The sequence below is a fragment of the Rhinopithecus roxellana genome, chromosome 1 (genome assembly GCF_007565055.1).
Source record: "Rhinopithecus roxellana isolate Shanxi Qingling chromosome 1, ASM756505v1, whole genome shotgun sequence".
Classification (NCBI taxonomy): domain Eukaryota; kingdom Metazoa; phylum Chordata; class Mammalia; order Primates; family Cercopithecidae; genus Rhinopithecus; species Rhinopithecus roxellana.
This window is the reverse complement of record NC_044549.1, coordinates 118,847,422-118,867,800: the sequence shown is the minus strand read 5'-3', so window position 1 is coordinate 118,867,800 and position 20,379 is coordinate 118,847,422. Positions and strand designations below refer to the sequence as shown.

The following is a 20,379-nucleotide window of genomic DNA, read 5'->3' as shown; positions in this document are numbered from 1 at the left end:
TATTTATTTATTTATTTATTGAGACGGAGTCTTGCTCTGTCACCCAGGCTCAAGTGCAATGGCGCGATCTCGGCTCATTGCAAGCTCCGCCTCCCAGGTTCACACCATTCTCCTGCCTCAGGCTCCCGAGTAGCTGGGACTACAGGCGCCCGCCACCACGCCTGGCTAATTTTTTTGTATTTTTTAGTAGAGACGGGGTTTCACTGTGTTAGTCAGGATGGTCTCGATCTCCTGACCTCGTGATCCACCCGCCTTGGCCTCTCAAAGTGCTGGGATTACAGGCGTGAGGCTGGCCAGAAAGTTTATTCTTAAAAACCTACTGAAAACATATTGTAACATATATAATTTGCTTATTTTGTGGCTGCTTAAACAATTTCTTCTTTACACAGCTGCAATATATAAATGTGTTAAGTCAAAATACATTCTTACCTCCCATCCATAACTGGGATCTTTCAGGTTTGACCTCTGCTCTCCCACATAAGGCCCAAACTTTTCACCTACTTCGATCTTCCTTTTGGTCCATATTCCTAGTCCTGCTCCAGGCATATTTGACTCTCGAAGTTCAAACTCAGCAGGAATGGGAATATCATCAGGGATGTAGATGGGGGCTTTGTAAGGAGAACCCTCCTTTGGAGTGAATGCTTCACTGGATGTGGCAGGAGAGCATGGCTCTTGAATATTGAGGGAGGGAGTACTGGCTACTCCATCTGCATCTGGCATTTCTTCCAAGGGTATTTCAGGGTAGGTGCCATATACACACTCATTATCTGTGAATAGATAAAAACTTCATGAATTCCTTCTAATATTGAAGAGACAAAATTCCACAGGGGTAGACACCTTATTATGTTGTTCTTTGAAGGCTAAATAGGAAAGACCATTGTTACGACGTGCCTTCATTAAAATCTTTATTATTCACAGGCCAGGGAGAGGCTAGAGATTGTGGCCTCTGTGGTTTATCTGTGGTGAATCCATAAATCAAATGAGCTAATCCTCAACTGTCAATACTTGCATGGGCTAGTTCAATTCATTATCCATCTGGGAAACAATCAGCAACTTCATTATTGTTCTGACTAAAGCACAGACAAGAAGTAAACATGTGTGTAACTACAACCCTCAAACAATTCCAGATTGGGAGCTGACAGGATTCTAAAATATATTAGAAAGTTTTGTCATGCAATGTTATTTGGAATAAATGTAGGAGAGTCATCAAAGATTCCAAAGGCTGCCATGTGCAGCAAGGCTTAAATGTGTGTGGCAGGATTATTTATTGGAATATTAATTTGTGTTTTTTCTTTCTCTATATTTCCTTTCCAATTTTGAACATATCACCAAGCCCTTGGTATTTCCTTGCCTCAGTAACTTATGCAGAGCAGAAAGTTAAAGTTACCTGAAGCCAGTGATGCCTCTGGATATTTGTAAAGGCTAAAATTGTTAAAGAAATTAGGTAAATTTTCCAGCGGGGAAAGAGAGAGGAAGGTCCCTTGAGATGCACCAAAAAGACAGAATTTCCTCTAGACTGAGAAATGAGGGAGATCAGAAATGCTTTATATGGGGTACTGCTCATCTTTACGGAGCAGCATCTGAGGAGGTGGCAACAGCTTCGAGCAGACAGCAGGGTTGGGTAGCTAGGAGTTAGGGTACAGAGCACTGAGCACCGAGGCCAAAGCAGCACAGCACCATACTTGAAGTAAACGAGTGGACCATGTGAGACCTTAAGACCTCTATGAAACTTGTATGGGGATGGTTATGAAACCAGTCAATGGGGATTTCAGTTGTCTTAAAGCAAATGAACACATGTTTCTTGTCTGCTAGGATTACAAATCAGAAGTCATACCTGATTTGTTTGATTCATAGAACTTCAAGGAAAGAACTAAGAAAAACGGGTGAAAATTACAAAGAAACAGACTTCAGTTGTGCTAGTCAAAGGTTAATACTTTGAAAAATTAGCTGAATGTGGTGGTATGCACCTGTAGTACCAGCTACTTGGGAAGCTGAGGCGGGAGGATTGCTTGAGCTCGAGAAGGCGGCAGTGAGCTATGATTGTGTCACTGCACACCACCCTGGCAAGACAGTGAAAGCCCCTCTCAAAAAGAAGAAAAAAGGTAAAATGGGTTGCCTCCAGCTGCATGATCAGGGTTCTACTATAGCCTGCATAACTACGAGTTAAGGATGATGTGGAGACATTTCAGCATCAAGTTGGTGATTAAACTAGGTGACCTTTAAGGCACTACCAACCCTGCAGTTCTATAAATTAAAGTCTTCTAAGAGAGTTTACTGGGCTAGAAGATAGAAGACCTTCATTATTCAGATTCATTATTGTAACAAACTATAACACTCATTAGCAATTGTCCATCAAGTAATGACTCCTGTCTCTTAAAGTTTTGTGAAGGGTAAAGTGATAGTACATGCAAAAGTATTGTTTAATGAGGTTCTAGGTTCTTGGTTCTTGGTTCAAACACTAAGATAATGCCATTTAAACTAAGCATACAACTGAATTCCAGAACCCAATCTTATACCTATGGGACATAGGTTCTCAACATACAAGCTCATTATCATTCAAGTTCAGCATGTCCAAAATCTTGCACCTTATCAGTCTGCCCTCAAATTGATTCTCTTGTTCACTTTCCTCTTTCTACTATGAATACTATCTTTTTCTTAATTATCCATGTTTGAGGCTTTAAAATAACATAGCCATTTTCTCTCCTTTATCTTCCAAACCATTCAGTCACTAAATGCCGTATGTTCTTGCAAGATTCTAACCTTCATCCAATTTTTTCAAATCCACATTTTCACACCTAAATATTTTCATAGTCCTTTAAATGGGTCTCAACCTCCGGCTTCTTTCCACTATCCATCAACACTGAGCCTATTTAACACTGCCGAGTTTACCTTCCTGGCAGACCTATTTTCCTGTTTGACAGCCTTCAATAATCTCAGTGTCTACAGGTAAAGTATAAACCTCTTAGGCTTGGACTAAAATCTCTGTCATTTTGAAACCATTCTTCCTTTCCATCTGATTCTCAGTGGTCCTCAAAGGGAACCCCCAAGCTAGAGTAAGCTTACTACTCTCTTCTGAGCTCAGTGAGCATTTCTTCTTCAGTTCTTCCTGCCTGCCACTCCTCTCTGCTCCACTGCCCAACAAACTTCTGGCCATCCTCCTGGGTCAAGTTCTAGCTGGTCCTATCACCATCCCATTTAACACTAGTATTCCCTTCCTTGAATTATTACATAATTTCATCCCTCAGTTTGGCAATCAAGTACCATGCATTGCTGCTTAGGGTTTAATGTGTATGACTGTTTAGTTCCCAACTAGCAACTAGTTGGGAAATAGGTCCGTGATGAGAGACGTTAGAACTCTCACCTTTTCGGAATTGTCCAAGTGATCTGTACATAGGTGTTTAATGAATACTTGTTAAATATATAATTAATCTAACATATCATTTTATTAAACTATGAATCCAAGTCAATAATTTTTTACCAAGTATAGGAAACTTTTGATCTTACAAAGCACCTTTAAACCTATAGAAATAGAACATGATGAATTACCAACTTTTCTCCAAACCCAACATCAAAGGAAACAATTTTAATAATTCTCCAAAGAAATATTATCAGAGAAGTATACTTTAAGGTCCAAACATACTCAAAAAGTCCATCTAATTTTATCCTTCAGGGAGGTTTTGCACTTCAACTTCATATTTAAAAGCTCACTAATGGTCTTAGCACATGTAAAAACCTAGAAAAACATCTCTTCAGAACTGTAACACTTACTACTGCAAATGCAAAGTTATTCTGAAAGAGGTTTCTCCCCCATTGTTGGAATTTTGTTTTTCTTGAGAAATATAAGTTGTAAAACATTGTGTACTCTGTAAATGTGTCCATGTAAGCAGGAGGAAACCAAAAGGCACCAAAATAAATAGAACAGTATTCCGCCAGTAATTATCTATTAAAGGTCAGTAAAATGTCCCCTACTTCCTCAAAGAGTCAAATCAGTCATACTTTCAGTTTCATGAAAGTGATCTTTAAAAAATGATAGAGGCCAGGTGTGGTGGCTTACGTCTGTAATCCTAGTACTTTGGGAGACTGAGGCAGGCGGATTGCCTGAGTTCAAGAGTTCAAAACCAGTCTGGGCAACATGAGAAACCCCATCTAAATTTTTTGTACTAAAAGTACACTCCAGCCTGGGCAACAGAGTGAGACCCTGTGTCAAAAAAAAAAAAAAAAAAAAGCATAGAGACGACAAGCCCATCTGTGCCCTCCCAATGGCATAGCTTATACAGTGACCTCTGAATTACCCACAAACTCTCCCAATGCATAATCTAAGCAAATGCATTTAGATTTCCGTTCCTGTGGAGACAAAATACACGTATGTGCCCAGGCAGCTGCACAGAAGAATTTGAACTTAAAGCCTGAATGCAATTCTGCTTACAATGACAAAAATGTACAATTAAACCTAAAGAACAACTTATATAGGTCAAGCAAATCCACAAGAACTCATGGACCTATTCATCCATATGCAAGCACTAAATATACATGCAAGCGCAGGCAATTTGTTTTCAAGCCACTTTTAATCTAGTATCATCCAAATTAAATATAAAAACGGCTGTGATGACAAAAGTGAAAATATTAAACTGCTGAGTTTTATGTATCAAAACATGCAACAATATTTCAATGTAATCTAGCATTATGAAATTTTCAACAGCAAATGCAGTTTATCATACCACATTGAATATTTGTATAAACCAAAATAAACCACTGCCTCCATATATGTTACTCAAGAGCTATCCAAAAAGCTGCTAAAACATTTCATCTAAATGATAAATTACTTCAATTATCATATCCCCATTAAATCTCTGTTATTGGGGAAAAATTGGTAGATCCTTTCCCTCAGCTATAACTATAGTTAATTAAAGCATTTCTCAGATATCACACTGACAGATTGGGCACATTTACAATAGGTAAGTATCAGGTAAGAAGTGCCATATATATCAGTGGTCCCATAAAGATAAATAACCCTTGTAACTTCTTGGAGCTGAGCTGTCTGCTACTGTAATTTGCTTCATGCATCCTTTAGGCATGCCATTAACTGAGTGAGGAAAGAAAGACAAGCATATTGTTGGATTTGAGACAAATGATTTGGGAAATTGCTCTTGGAAATCAACCTCTTCAGTTCAAATTTTAAGTGTTCTAATTTCCTCAGAGACCAAGGGAAAGGCCACATTTTGATTATATAATATTTATTTATATGTGTCTTTGAATAACTACCATAAGTTTCCACTTGAAAAGTATTCCATTTTGAAAACATATCAGAATCTTCAAAGAGAAGAAATTGCAGAAATAATACCAATACTAGTAACTTTCATAGATGTATCCACATTTTCTCATTTTAATGCTCAAAACAATCCAGTGAGAAAATGATGATAAGAATAATCTTCCATTTTGCAGATGTAGGACCTGATATTCAATAGAACCAAAGTCAGCTGAGACTAGCTGGGTGTCCAAACCCAGTCCTCCCTTTAACTCTTAGGCAACTTGTTTTTTGATCCTTAAAAACATGTTTTAAAGTTTGTTAGTTTTATCAAAATTGTAGCCATAATGTGTGAATAGTTCGGGTTTTTACTTTTTCACTTGATTATAGTTTATTATAATCACTTGCTTTTGTATATTTTACTATTTTCTAAAACTACATTTAATGCTGTATAATATTCCATTATGTGAATCCACAATAGCTGAACTATTTCCATGGATTTTATTTATGTTGCTTCTAATTTTCTGATATCATAAATATCATGAAAATGAGCCTTCCTTAACATAAATTTTTATTTTCATCCATTTCAATTTCCTTAGGTTAGATTCCTATAAGAAAACTTAGTGGGTATTGAGAGATTGCTTTTCAGAAAGTGTATCGCAATTTACACTCCTACAAATTATACTGTCAATTATTATTGTCTTGTTTTTAATGCAGAAAATTATCTACTACTGCTTAATTCACATCTCAGTTGATTACAGAAACTAAATATTCTTATTTGTCATTCAAATTTCTTTATTTGCAAATTGTTCATTGTTTTTGCCCACTTTTAATTAGGCTTTTATGTCTGTCTTATTAATGATAAATAAATTAGCCCTTGGATATCGTATTTTAAATTTTCCCAGTAGACAATTTGCCATTTGGTATTTCAATTTTTTTTTTAACTTTTATGGAACTAAGTCTATATTTCTTCTGTAATTTTTACATTTTTCTTAGAAAGTCCTTAGCTACAGAATGGAAAAAAAGATTCTCTTGAATTTTCTTTGAGTTTCATAATTGCTTTTCTACCAACCTTGGATTACCAGTGAGTGATTTACTGCTGAGTGAAAAGCAGAAAAAAAAATTATTTCATTTATTTGAGCGCCTGTGAAGGGCAGGCTAGGAAAAAAAAATGCCATTTCACTCGTAATTCTTTGGTTCTTATTTGCAAGGCTGGCCTAAATGCCTTCTCTTTTTGTGGGTTTTATATAACTCACCGTTTGTTTCTTTTGGCCTTTTGTCTAGTTTAACTGCAAATCTGGGCAGATGCCATTCAAAATCCTGAGTTTCACCATTAATGCCCATCATAATACTTATCACTCAGCATTATCATTCGTGATAGTAACATAAATAATTTTTCTCTCTACTCTTCACATTAGTTCACTGATAGAAAATATTCAGCAACTAAAATGTTTAATATTTATTAAGAGCATATATACATAGTTTGACTATAAAGTAAGACTGATTTCTGTAGTTATGAAGTAAGAAGTTAATTATTTATACTCAACTGTACACATATATGCATATAATACACATATCCATGTGTATTTGCAATGTGTGTGTAGAGGGGTGTGTGTGTAATAGCTCCCTAATCTTAAAAATAGGCTGAGACAGAAACATGATTTGAGATCTCGGGCAGACTGGTTGAGATCATAACTACATGAAACAACTGCCAAGAGGAGCTCAACTAGGGAATTGAACAGATTAGGTAACTCAGAAATTTAGACATTTCCCCCCATTATATTCCTCATTGCAGTTTTGTAATAAAAACATGAGCAAACTTCAAAGGAAGCTCTGTAGTAAAGGTTAATTGCTACTAAAGAAGAGGGTGGGCCCAAGCACCAGTACTTTGTGCCCAACTTGCAAGCAGACAGGAAGGATTACACGTGGCTGAGAGCAGAGGATGTGTGCCCTGCTCTTGGAGGAGAGCAGGCTCGGCCAAACCTCAAAGCCCCACTAGGGACCTCCTGGTAGGACGTGAGCACATAAGCACAAGTCCATAAGCTGATGCCTGCTAACAGTGTGGCAGGGAAGGGAGGGGGAAGACATCAATTTCCTTACAAAATTAAAACCGGACATGCTCTTCTTCCCTTGTTAGGACAATTCCAGAGCAGTTACAGAGGCATGTTTGTGAGAAAGCAGAGGGCTTCGGGAGCCAGCTCTTCTGCACCAGCAACACAGTGAATAAACACGTGCTGGGCTTGGGGAAAAGGGTGGAGCTCAACTAATGCCAGATGCACAAACAGAACAAAGAAGGAGGCTATGAACTGGCCAGCAAAATCTTCTATGAGAATGGCCCCAAGATAATGAAATTTAAGATACCAACGAAACGAAGAAAGGAAACTAGTAAAAGTAGGGAAAATGAATTTCCAGAAAACTGACTTAAACAAGCTGTGGAGGACTGTAGCAAGGGTGCAGAATTACAGGCTTAGAAACAGAGACATTGAATGGAATGGGAACTGCTGATGGACATAGTCTTTTTTTTTTTTAGCTTCTTCTTCTTTTTTTTTTTTTTTTTTTTTTTTTTTTTTTTTTTTTTTTTTTGAGACAGAGTCTTACTCTGTTCCCCAGGCTGGAGTGCAGTGGCGCGATCTCCACTCACTGCAAGCTCCGCTTCCCGGGTTCACACCATTCTCCTGCCTCAGCCTCCTGTGTAGCTGGGACTACAGGCGCCCGCCACCGCGCCCGGCTCATTTTTTTAAATGTATTTTCAGTAGAGACGGGGTTTCACCGTGTTAGCTAGAATGGTCTCAATCTCCTGACTTCGTGATCCGCCCGTCTCGGCCTCCCAAAGTGCTGGGATTACAGGAGTGAGCCACTGCGCCCGGCCAGGACATAGTCTTTAGCATGTCCCGCTCCAGAGGGGAGTGAGAAGAAAAGAGACTTAAATGGAGTGTTTGGACCCTGGGCTGAATTTGTAGAACTCATGTCTCTAGACACCATTATGTTTGGTGTCTATCAACATGGCTTGGCACTGGAATTTTTTTAATGACCCTCTAAGATTCCTTGCACTTTCAGTATTTGCTACTTCCTTGTATCATGCTATTCCATGTCTTCCTTACGGAACTTTTCCCCCAGTGTTTCCTAAAAATATTTCATTTAAGAGCTGTCAGAAAGACTCAGAATGGAAGTATTGGGAGGCAAGATAGCAAGGGAGATGGCAAAGAATGTGATATGGATGGAAAATAAGTGACAAAATCAATGAACAAAGTTTTATTTTTCTCCTGATACTGTGGCATACTGTTGGGTGTCCTGTAGCTTTTAAATCTGGTTAAGAGATTTTCTACTCCCCTAGGAATTTCACAGACATTTCACTAATTAAGTATGATTTGGGAATTAAACTAGTAGCTCCTAAGCAATTAAAAACTGGGCTTTGCCTCTTCCAAAACTTTCTCTTCAGAGATGGAACTAAGCTTTTGTCAAATGGTAATGGAAAGAAATTGCTAGAAAATTCATACTTGAGGTACCAGTAAAGCCATTTGGTATCTGGTTACTGAATCTAAAACAGCTAACGCAGACATTAAAGTTCTGTGAGTACTATTCCAAAGGAAAACATGAGCTGGTTAATATTTGGCTTATTCTGTTGTTAAGGAGCCACAGTCACCAATATCCACTGGAATGACCAGTTAAGAACAGACTTATCACATATCAGATAGATAGTGTTTCTTTTACATTCTAACTATGTGCCTTGACTTTCTTTTGCCAGTACAAATTTTTAAGAGACTTTTGGCAACCTCTGATGGACCCGATGTGCTTGTTTTTCATAAGCTTTCTATGCCCCCAAAGTGATTTTCCTTCAGATTCATTTAGAGGAAAGTAGAACCGTCCTGAATTCATGCTGCAGCAGCCTGGGTGGTTACTCCTCAGGCAATCTGAAATGACCAGAGTACAGCCTTTCAGTATTCCAGCCATATCTACAGTAATTATTTGCCAGCGTATCTAAAAGAAGGCAGGCATTTCCTGTTGCACACAAATGGGACATTCTTATCTAAATTACTGTTTAAACAGGTATTTAAGAAAAGACTATCACAGTCAGGAATTTACTGATGACGGAACACATTAGTTTAGGGCTGGACACATTAGTTGAGGACTAACCATTGTCAAGAAAGGAAGTATATCAGCATCAGGAAGGTATAGAGAATATTTTACAACTCCCATATGGGTCAAGATGGAGGATTGTAAACTATGCCATTTGCATTTGGAGAAAGCAGGAGGGTCACAAGTCCTGGCATGGAGTTGTGCTTGCGTCAATATGTTGCTGAACCCTGGAGTAACCTTGAGAGGCAGAGCCTGAGAGTTGTAGCTGCTTGGGGTCTCTGTTTCCCTAGCCATAAAATAAGCACATTGGACAAGTTCATCCCAGGTCCATTCCACTCAAGCGATCCCAGTTCTACATAGTAAAAACCAGAAGGTGGTCAAAATTTGGTGTACCAAAAGCTTATAAAATGTATTTCCTGGAAAGACACTCTGAGAATTGGTTTGGTCTCTCCCAACATGTAACCTAGGAGAGACTGTGCTCTGGCTGCCTAACCTTGCTCTAACCAGTGAAACTGGAATTTATTCCCAGTAGAGGCTTATAAAACTGGGCTGTTATTCTCACATTAAGTAGACTGCCCTCTGGTGAGGGCTGTGGTTTATGTGTGGGCAGAACGTGTGGTTTACTACCTCTAATTTGTTTATGTTGTTGATGGTGGTTTCAAAAGAAAGCTGCACCCCTTCACATGCTAAAGAGTGACCGGATTTACTTCCTTTAAAAAAAGTGTTTAAAGGTGGGCAGAGACATGAGGGAGCATTAATGTGCCATTGCTAATGGAAGAGCAACTGGGATCCCTGCGACCACAGCTCTGCTTCATTCAGCTCTGCATGTGAAATGAGAGCCCCAACTTGTTTATTATAATTACCTAAGTGTGGCTTGGTGGCTTTTGGCAGAGATCCTTCTTGCCTCCAAAGGAGAGACCAAAACTCAGGAGCTGCACACTAAAGGAAGGAGGGTGGTGTGCATTCTGTAACAAGGAGGCTATAATTCTAATATATTCTGGGTGAAAATATTAAAAACAACCCCCAAAAGATGAAGATCAAAAAGTAAATGAGATTGAGATCTACCTTCTACCACATGGCAAACAAAGATAGGCATGCAGGAGAACTGGATAAACAGTGTAAATGTAAGTTCAAATTCATTCTCACAGCTGACTTGATGCAGACCCTTCCCTATTACCACAAAACAGAAGAACTTTCTTACAGTCAGGAGTCTTACATAAAGAAAAGAAAATAATTATGCATGTCTGGCAGAAGAGGGAGTTATAGCAATGGCTTGCCGGTAAAAAGGAATATGAACGAGCAATAGAACACTAACTCAACCACACTCTTGGTTTGATAAGAAGCAGAAAGTGTCCAAAAGAATGAAATTTTATTAGCGTCTCAAAATGTTTTATTTGAAAATGAGCAATGGTCCTTGTTCGTGCAAGGTTTGGTAACTAAAAGACAACAGTAATTTCTCATCTTAAAGTGATTCTGTGAAGAAAATTCCTTGATTTAGCTAATTTTAGCTTGAACTCTACCCCATTGCAATCACAGTATCTTCAGTGTTAAACAAGTTTAGATGTTGCTAAGGAGTGCAATTTTCTGCTCCCATTCTAAGCTCTAAAGGCCCCCATATTGAGTTTCCCAATACCACATCATATTAAATGTAAAATCATTCAAAACCACAGAGATGAAGAGAATGTCATTGAAAAACGTAAAGGAAGGTTTTTTGCTTTTTTTAAGTATGAGAAAACATATATTTTGATTAAAAATGTTTGCAGAAAAATATGAACAGATGTGCTATGTGTATGTGTATACATACACCAAATAGCACTTATAATTTGAGAGGGGGTAATTTCAACATTGCTAAGTGGTAACACAAGCTAGGTATTTAAGGGAATGATATAATATGACAACTTCATAGACTACCAAACTATGTATGGTCTCTGGAAACTGTCATTATCAACATGTACAATAACTAGTAGCATTAGGTGGTCTGTACAGTATCCTTCATGTCTAATTGAGTCACACAGTCTAAGACACTTGATGGGCACCAGGCACTGCCTTCTAATGCGAACTGACTTTCAAAAAAAAATGTATTCAGGACCTCTTCTATATAAATTACTATTGTTTGCAGCAAGAGAGGATTATAAATGTTTGCTGGCAAAAACTAAATTTATTTACAAACTGGGTCTAATTTATTTATGGCTGCAGTACAATTGGCTTTTGTCGAAATATTTATATTATCTGTACTTCTGCCTCACTAAACTCTATCACAATCATAAACACTGTTGAAAAATTATTTGCAGTTAGCAGGATTTAAGCTACCCATTATATCACCAGCTAGTGCCAGTAAACTTTTGCACTGGTTGATAAAGTTTCCTCTCTGGAATAAATATACATTCAACTTTCAAAATCTTTGGTGGGCTCCATACTATGAAAAGTGAAGGATTAAACAGATGTCCCAGACTTCACTAGTTTTGTGTGAATGCTTCAATTGCACATTCCAATTGAAATTTTGTGGATAGACTAGAAAAGTGCACAGATTTACATCTTTTTCTAGCATTAAAAGAGGAATTTGATGATTGAAGTGTTGAGGTGATAATCTTTGCCAAAGATGCTACTGCTCAGACTTGAATTCATTTACCCATTCCAAAACATTTATTCAATAAATACCACATTGTGCCTGGAGCTGTGCAAGTTGCTAAGGATAGAAATAGAGTTGAATAAGATAAACTGTCTGCCCTCAAGTAGTTTAAAGTTCAGCAGTGAAGACATAGATGGTAACGTACGTGACAATGAAATAAAATAAGGCCTAAGATGAGGTTAGGAAAAGTGCTGAGTGTTAAAAGAGTTGAGTATGAGTAATTCTGCAATTGGGCATTCCAGTCTCATAGAACCTCTATCCTTAGGTTCATTAGAACTATATATGTACTAAATCTTTAAAGAAACCTCTCATTTTGATTATTGGTGGAAATGCAGTTGCCCTTCACATTTACTTCTGAGTATCACTAAGCTCTTCAAGTAATGTGAGCATCAGAATATTTTGGGGGGATTATTTACCCTCACTGATGCTTCTAAATAACTCATAAAATGATGAAACATTGCAACAGGTTCTAAAATGACATGTCCCCATTTCCATTACAAAGTAAGCCAAGAGAAAACAGCATATAGTAGTGCGTAGTTCGCATGTCAACTAAATATGTATTTCTGCTTGATCTGCTTCACTGAAAAGAGCCCAGAAGTTCTATTGTGAATCAGGTAGGACTGCTGTTATACCAATGAAATTCCCACCAGTCTACAAATGATCCAAACCACAATATTTATCTTCCAGCTAGAATTGAAAGTTATTCCAAATTGACCAGAGACAGTCCTGGTGTATCTCAGAACAGTGATGTATTCAAACGAGGACTGGCCAGACCACCCTGGAACCTCCAGTGGAATGGCACCAATCTGGAGTAGGAGTTCTTAGAGAAGTGTCAGTACTATTGTCTTCTGGTGTCTTACACTACCCACCAGATAATGAATTTTTCTCAAATAATATCTACCTATGTCTATAACAGTCAAAGTAACTTAACAAAAAGCCAAAGTAGCAAAATTCATTTTGAGAGCTGTATTTATTTTGGTGGGGGAAAAAAGATCTCAAAAAAAGGAGCTTTTCACTCATCAAGGTGCTTTGTAAAAAAGAATACCCAAAACTCACATATTTGGAGCTTCATATTTATGAGTAACATACTCATAAAATAATTTGCTGTCCACTTATATCAACATGATATAAAATAACTCTTACTTAGATCCAGGTGTTATTCTCTAGAATAAATAATATCTCAGGGTTTTTTTGGTGCTTTTACTGATCATTTTATGAATTTATTCTGATAAACCTTCTTTAAATGTTTATTCTAACAGACTATAGCTATGCTAATTAAGTTAAATAAAATATTCTGGCATCATACTGCTTAAACCTTAGGATAATCAATAGATGTTTCAATCTATTTTAATAGCATTGTAGAATCTCAGAGCTAAAGAAAGCAAGAAAAATTTCAATTTATTCACCTAAACACCTAAAATTCTTGCTAACTTAAATATATTGTGGATAAAACCATGTAAATCTATATAAACCATGACTGGTCATGAGAAAAAATTACAAATGTTATAGTTCTATCGAAAGCATGTAACGTTAAGAAAATCCACTGGAGACAGGAAAGATACCTGAAGCTAAGAATACAGAATGATTTAACAGGCTTTTGCTATTGTTGCTTTGTTGTTTTGTTGCTGTTGCTGTATTAATATGTCTACTTCATTCAACATTTTAATACTCATCACCACATTAAATCTTAACAACTATGATCCAACATACGCCACAAAACATTAATCATTTAGCCAACAAGACTTCTACATGTAAATCACCATGAGGGGGTCACAAAAAAAGAATAAAGTGAAATTGCTGATTTCAAAGGACTTACAATCTTGTTGGGAAGATAAGGCGAATGCCCAGGAGGATTAAACTTATGTATAAGGCTGCATTAAATAGAGTCAAGTGAATGGCACAGAAAATGACCTCAATGATCAACTCAAAAAGTGATATTCCGTTTTTTTTTTTTTTTTTAAGAGAAAACTGAAGTGAATGCTAGCTAGAAATTCTACTTGTGATGAAGGCAGATAATCAAGAGGATTGTGAAACAAAGGGGTATAGACTGTGGCCAAGCCTTGGAGAGGTAATGACTTTTAATTGGATTGAGTTTATCATATTTGCAGAGGTACGGCAGACACAGAAGAAAGGATTAGAGTGATTTCCACTTTCTATTATTTGACATAATGAGAAAACAGAGGGTGGTCCACATCTCTGGTACATATTATGAGCCATAGAAGATGCTTAACATGTCAGGTTTTGGTAGCATTGAACTCTTCTAAATAAACATATTTATTTGGACATAGTTGAGTCAAAACAAGTCACCTGGAAAAAAGGTTACAGGTCATTAATTTGCATAGTACAAAGGATTTATGAATTTTTAAATTAACCCTCCTGGATCTCGACACCATTTCAAAGAGTAGGATATATCTGCATTTTTCTTCAAAGTTTAGTTAGCTTAAAGGGTCAAATGAAAATGCTTGGCTGACGAAAAACCAGCTGAGCCAATTTGCTTTTTTCTGATGGAAAAGAAGTGTATTACAAATTTTTCCAAGAAACAGCATTATATACATCAGGTCAAATATACACACAAAACAAATGAGCAAATAAACAACTGCAACAAAGTTGCATGAATATTTGGTGAGTCACAAAAAGATCATGCACTCTCCAAATTCAAGAGAGCCCAAGTATGAAAGATGATTAAAGCATCCCTCCACCAAAACTCCACTAGATTATAAGGGGATGAGGGCAGGGAGGATGGGTGCCTGATTCACTGCCGAATCCCCAGGATCCAGCAATGTTTCTGGCTCACTACAATAATTCAGTGTGATTTTGTTGACTTGAAAATATCAGCCAAAGCAAGCCAATTTTACTGGAATTGGCTGGTACCATTTTCTCTTTCTCTAAATTGGGAAGCTCAAACATAAATGTTCAAAAGGCATCACACAAATTGTGTCCTTAGTCTGCTTAAAGGTACGGTAAAAATGCCCCACTGAAGAAAGCGAAAATGACTACTAAATTTACACACACTCGTACGTGCACACAAGCACACACTCCAAATGCTCAAGATACTGATACATTAACAACCGAACACAATCAGTTCAGAGTTTATATCATGTCCTCTTCACACTGCAACCTCTTCAAACAAATTTGTTTGTTTGTTGTTTTTAAAAAAAAAAAAAGGAATAAAAAACAAACAAAAAGTCTCTACATGGATAATACATATTTATGTCCTTTTCTCAAGACTTTTACTAAGTTCTTCAGGAAGAATAGTAAACCAGTACCAAACATTACCAACTAAATTTGTTTCTACCAACATTTGCAGCAGCACCTGCCATGATTAGCCATACCTTGTCGATTGTAAAACATAAGCTTCATGAGGATAGGGACCCTGTGTGTTTTCTTCACTGGTGCCTTTGCAGCACCAAGTGTATTGTCTGGTACATAGTAAATGTTCAATGAACAAATAAATACAAAAATGAGAGAATACAGAAATGAGCCTTAAGGAGTTCAGAAACTATAGAAGCTATCCCCAAACCAGGCTGTGCCTCTGAATTCCATATGAAGCTTATTTTTAAAAATACCAATTATATGGCATTTCTAGAATTAGTGATAAAGAATTCTTACTGACCTGATAGAATTATTTTTCATAACATCTGCAGCTTCCTGTTCTGTAGTATCAGTTTACAATATCACAAGAAATTCAAATAATCTATAAACCATAGATCCAAGCCAATTCCTGTTTAAACCAGAAGAACACAATGGGTTCAAGTCCACCAAACAAGTTATATAACCCCAGAAAATTCCCTTAATGTATTTGAGCCTCAGTTTCTTTATCCATATTTGATGCTGTCGTATATGGTAGCCAGGAGTCATATATGACAATGGAGCACATGACTTGTGGCTATTTCCAATTGAGATGTGCTGTAAGTTTTAAAAATACAAATCAGATTTCAAGCACTTGATACCACAACTAAAATATCTTATTGATAATTTTTGTCTATTGATTACATGCTGAAATAATATAATTTTGGACACACTATGTTAAATAAAACATATTCGTAAAATTTATTTTACCTGTTTTGTTTTACCTGCTTTAATGTGGCTACTAGAAAATTTAAAATTACTATGTGGCTCACATTTGTATTTCCATAAGATGACACTGGTTCTCAAAATATGACACCAAATTGTATTAAGAATCAGAAGAGGCCAGGCACAGTGGCTCACGCCTGTAATCCCAACACTTTGGGAGGCCCAGGTGGGTGGCTCACTTGAGGTCTGGAGTTCGAGACCAGCATGACAAACATATTGAAACCTGTCACTACAAAAAAAAAACAAAAACAAAAACTAGCTGGGTGTGGTGGTACATGCCTGTAATCTCAGCTACTCAGGAGGCTGAGGCAGGAGAATTGCATGAACCCAGGAGACAGATGTTGCAGTGAGCTGAGATCATGCCACTGCACTCCAGCCTGGCGACAGAGTGAGACTTCATCTCAAAAAAAAAAAAAAAGAAAAAAACAGAATAAATGATGCTCTTGAGCATCTTTTGTAAGCTTTAGAGAAATATACAAATGCCAAAAGTTATTAAGTTAAGTGACAGATCTAAAATGTCATTGTCTTTCAGGTCTACCTGCACTCAGATAGCAAAAGACTATGAAATGGTTCATGAGCAATTCATTCTCCATCACTTCCCAATTAATAAATCTCTCAATAAACATTTGTTGAAACCAAATGTAAAACAAGATCAACATAGTCATTGGCATGGTACAAAAAGATGAGCTAATTCCACAACACTCCCCTGGCATAGTTTCTGTGATGATGCAGGAAACAGCCTGGGCTAAACAACGTTGGAAGAAGGTTTACACTTGAAAGAGGCATTATTGGCCAATGAACAATGAGCAATATTTGATGATAGAGGATGAAAACCTATTCCATTATTTATATGAGGGAAGTCATAAGATTAACCTCTTTCCCTATCTCTTGGATAAGGCAGTTCAATTCCTCCCACAAATATCCCATTCCATCACTTCAAAAACAATGTGTGCCTTGAAACACGTGGCAAAGAAAAGAATGTGAAGAACTTTCTTGATGCTCTTCCATTGCGATAGTGCAGTTGGTGAACCTCCAAAAACACCTCCTAAGTCTTAGCTGACGAATGAACATGAGACAGATATTCCCAGAGTGTGTATACATGACATGACCTTGGTAACATTCTCAAGAGTTGTAAATTCATTTAGGTTCAGAGATGGGCAAACCCCACCCACCATTCTCCCAAAGTTCTATTATATGAAAGTGAGGAGTAGAAAGGATTCCTTTGGGGGTAAAAAGGTTGAATTGTCATGGGCAGCTCATTCTGACCTTTTACCAGGTCATGCCTCTAGATATTTTATGAGTATTAATTGATGTATTACTGCAATGTAAGGCAGCTGCTAACCTAACATTCCAGCCTTTGTTCCAAGCCTTGTATGATTTTCTTCCAGGCCGTTGATTTTGGAGTGGCTGTGTAATCCTACTGAACTGCCAGCAAAGAGTGATCAGTCAAGACTTTGAAAGCTTCTGGTTCATCCCAATACCTGGGATGAGCTTTGATAAATAATATTCTTGGGACTGTGTGAAATTTACATTGTAGAAGTAGTTAAATACATGTGGAAACATGGCAGGCTATTGTCTTTGTTATTTATTCATATTTAAACAAAATCTTTTGTTTGCAACAAATCCTCACTTGGTCCAAAATTATTCTGCTGCAAACTCAAGTCATTACATTTCTATATGCATGAACATTAGTGCTCTCTCTATGGATTTAAAGATTGTCACTCTCATTTATACACATTTGGATGCAAATACATACTAATATAAATAGAAAAATATTCTACATCCCATTTTAAAAATCTGGATAAAGGGATTGAAGAACATATCATACACTTGTTCGTGGATGAGTACTAAATGTATTTCCCAATAAAACTTTATCCTGGGTCATCAAGATTGACATTCACTTTAGAAAAACATAGGAGGGTTAGAGTTCTTCAACCTTCTTCACAAAAATCAGCCACATCTTTCTGAGGACCTCACAAAGTTCTTTTGTGACTGGTCACAGTCAATGTGCCCATCTATTTTGTACATCCTGTGGAATGCGACTTCTCTGTGTTGTTTTCATTGTCAGTCTTCTGATCTTCTTCTCCATTTCTCTGCCCTGGTAAGGGCCTCCTACTGTTCTGAGAGCTGTAGAGGGAGCAGCAAGCAAGACCAACAATACTCCTGCTCCTGTGAACCTTACTGCCTGATGGGTAAAGGGGGAAACTAAACCAACACACACATAGAGAACATCAGAAAGTCTTAGGTGCTTAGCAGAAAAAGCAGGGTGAAATGTAAGAGCAGGTGGTGACTTCAGGTATGGAAGGCCTTGCTAAAGAGGCAGCATTGAGGATTTACACATTGAAACCCTTTCAGACTTTATTTAGGTGTCATCTCATCCGTTAAGAGTTCCCACTATCCATGTTCATCATCTCCTCAAGCTCCAGAGTGAGTTTCTTGCTTTATGGATCACAAAGTACATAAAATGTACCTCAAAACATAACCTTTCGTCATTTTCCTGTTGCTATTAGAGTGAGTCTTATTTACGTCCATCTCCTTGTTTTGATTTCCAGTGACTTTAAGGCAAGGGCTGTGTTTCATTTACCTTTATATCTTCCCTTAGGTTCTGTAAATACACTAGATGCTCAAATTCAAATTGAGTCAACTTTTATGCACATGTACCCTAGAACTGAAAGTATAATTTAAAAAGTTAATTATGAGGAGTTTCGTTTTTGAAAGCTGTACTTTGTACCTCACTTAGCTCTGAATCTGACAGATTTCAAAGGAAGCTCGCATTTACAAAAGTCATTGCCACCACAGGAAGAGGCATTTTCTAGAATTGTAGACTATTGACCATTCAGAATGCTTGCCCAAGTAAGTGACATGTGTCAAATTTTCTTCTAGAAGAAGTTAAAGTTGGAAAACAATGATCTCTTCCAACACATTTCAGATAATTACCCCTTGGTCCAGAAACAGAATTCTCAAGCTTGCTGCTTGCAAATGTGCCCCCAGAAGTGAGAATTTTCTAGTTGAAAAGAATCAGAAAGAGAAGTTTTTGATAAATAAACCAGAGTACTGAGCTAAACCTTGTACAACACAAGCTAGATTTCAAAGCAGGCAGTGAGAATGAGCCCAGAGTTTGAAAATTCTGCCAGAAAGTTTTGTTTTATGTTTTTGTGGAGTTTTTTAAAGAAACATTTTGCTTTTTTGTTTTGGACTTGAAGACTGCTCAATACAGTTTTTTGTTCTTTAAGTGACATCTGTTAAAAGAGAAAAGTAAATTGTTCAAATAGAAGAATTAATAAGACAAATAAATGCCCTTTTCTGAAGAATCCAAATGTTCTTACTTAGGATCTGATTATGAAATTCCAATTATAAATAAACTCCCAAACCATTACCCAAAAAAGGAATGTCTCCAAGTTTAGACTGAGGTAGGATAAATACTCCACATTCTATTCCAAATACCAAGAACAAGGTAGGTATTTTCCCTGCTGCTTCCCTACCCTGAAATTTGACATTCATTTTAATGATGCTTACTTTATTACTTGTCAGAAAAGTGAAATGGCCTGTCAATTTTATGGAGTTTCTTCTACCTTTTAAATGATTATATTACATTTTGAAATAAGTGTATAGCTCCCACCTCCTTTTTTTAACCTAAATGGTTCATGTGTGGGTTTGGTACTTGGCTAGGAGTGGAATGAAGTCATAATTTCAGGAGTCCAAAAGAATAGATCAAAATCATGCCAACACTTTCATGGATGGATATATGCTGCTAACTGGATGTTTACCTAGAAAAGTCATCATCTGGCATGCAACACAGTGAATGTTTCTAAGCGGCTAACTCACGTATACTAAACAAATTTGGATTGGCTGCTGTGAGAGCTGCCCTTTGGAAATTCTCAACATACATTTGTTTGATTGAGCCGTCATTCCCAGTTGATCTGCTGATGATCTGTGTCACTTTGTTTAAATGTCCTGGTGTGGTTTTCTATATATATACAGTGAAAAGCCAGTATGTTTCTGTGATGGATTAAATAGAGGTGAAATTCGAGAGTGACTCCTGTTTTTGATTCCTGTGTTCTCAGACAGGTGGGTCTGGAATGATCAAGAATGTCACATTCAAACACAGGGGAAAATATGGAGCCCTTTTGATTTAAAACACATTACCGTAAAGATATATTTGCTACTGTGTTCTCCTCGTACCAGAAGCTATTTAGGATTTCCCACCTAAACAAACACCATATGGGTTAATTCTCAGCATCCTTTTCAGATGTCCAAAAACAGGGGACACAAAACTCACTGCTTGGAAATGCAGTCTAAGAGAAGCAAACAAGGCTCATTGCTGATGTATGGATTCGGAAATCAAATGCAAGGT

General features: G+C 37.3%; 1 protein-coding gene across 7 annotated transcripts in view; it reads right to left on the bottom strand.

The window, feature by feature from the left end:
• The window catches only part of MECOM (MDS1 and EVI1 complex locus), a 622,387-nt gene that overhangs the window by 303,799 nt on the left and 298,209 nt on the right, over positions 1–20,379 (bottom strand). For all 7 annotated transcript variants that reach the window (XM_030929613.1, XM_030929616.1, XM_030929646.1 and 4 more), the window contains exon 2: positions 430–767. In XM_030929613.1, coding sequence (XP_030785473.1) covers positions 430–767 — 338 coding nt within the window. The remainder of the gene's footprint in view (positions 1–429; positions 768–20,379) is intronic.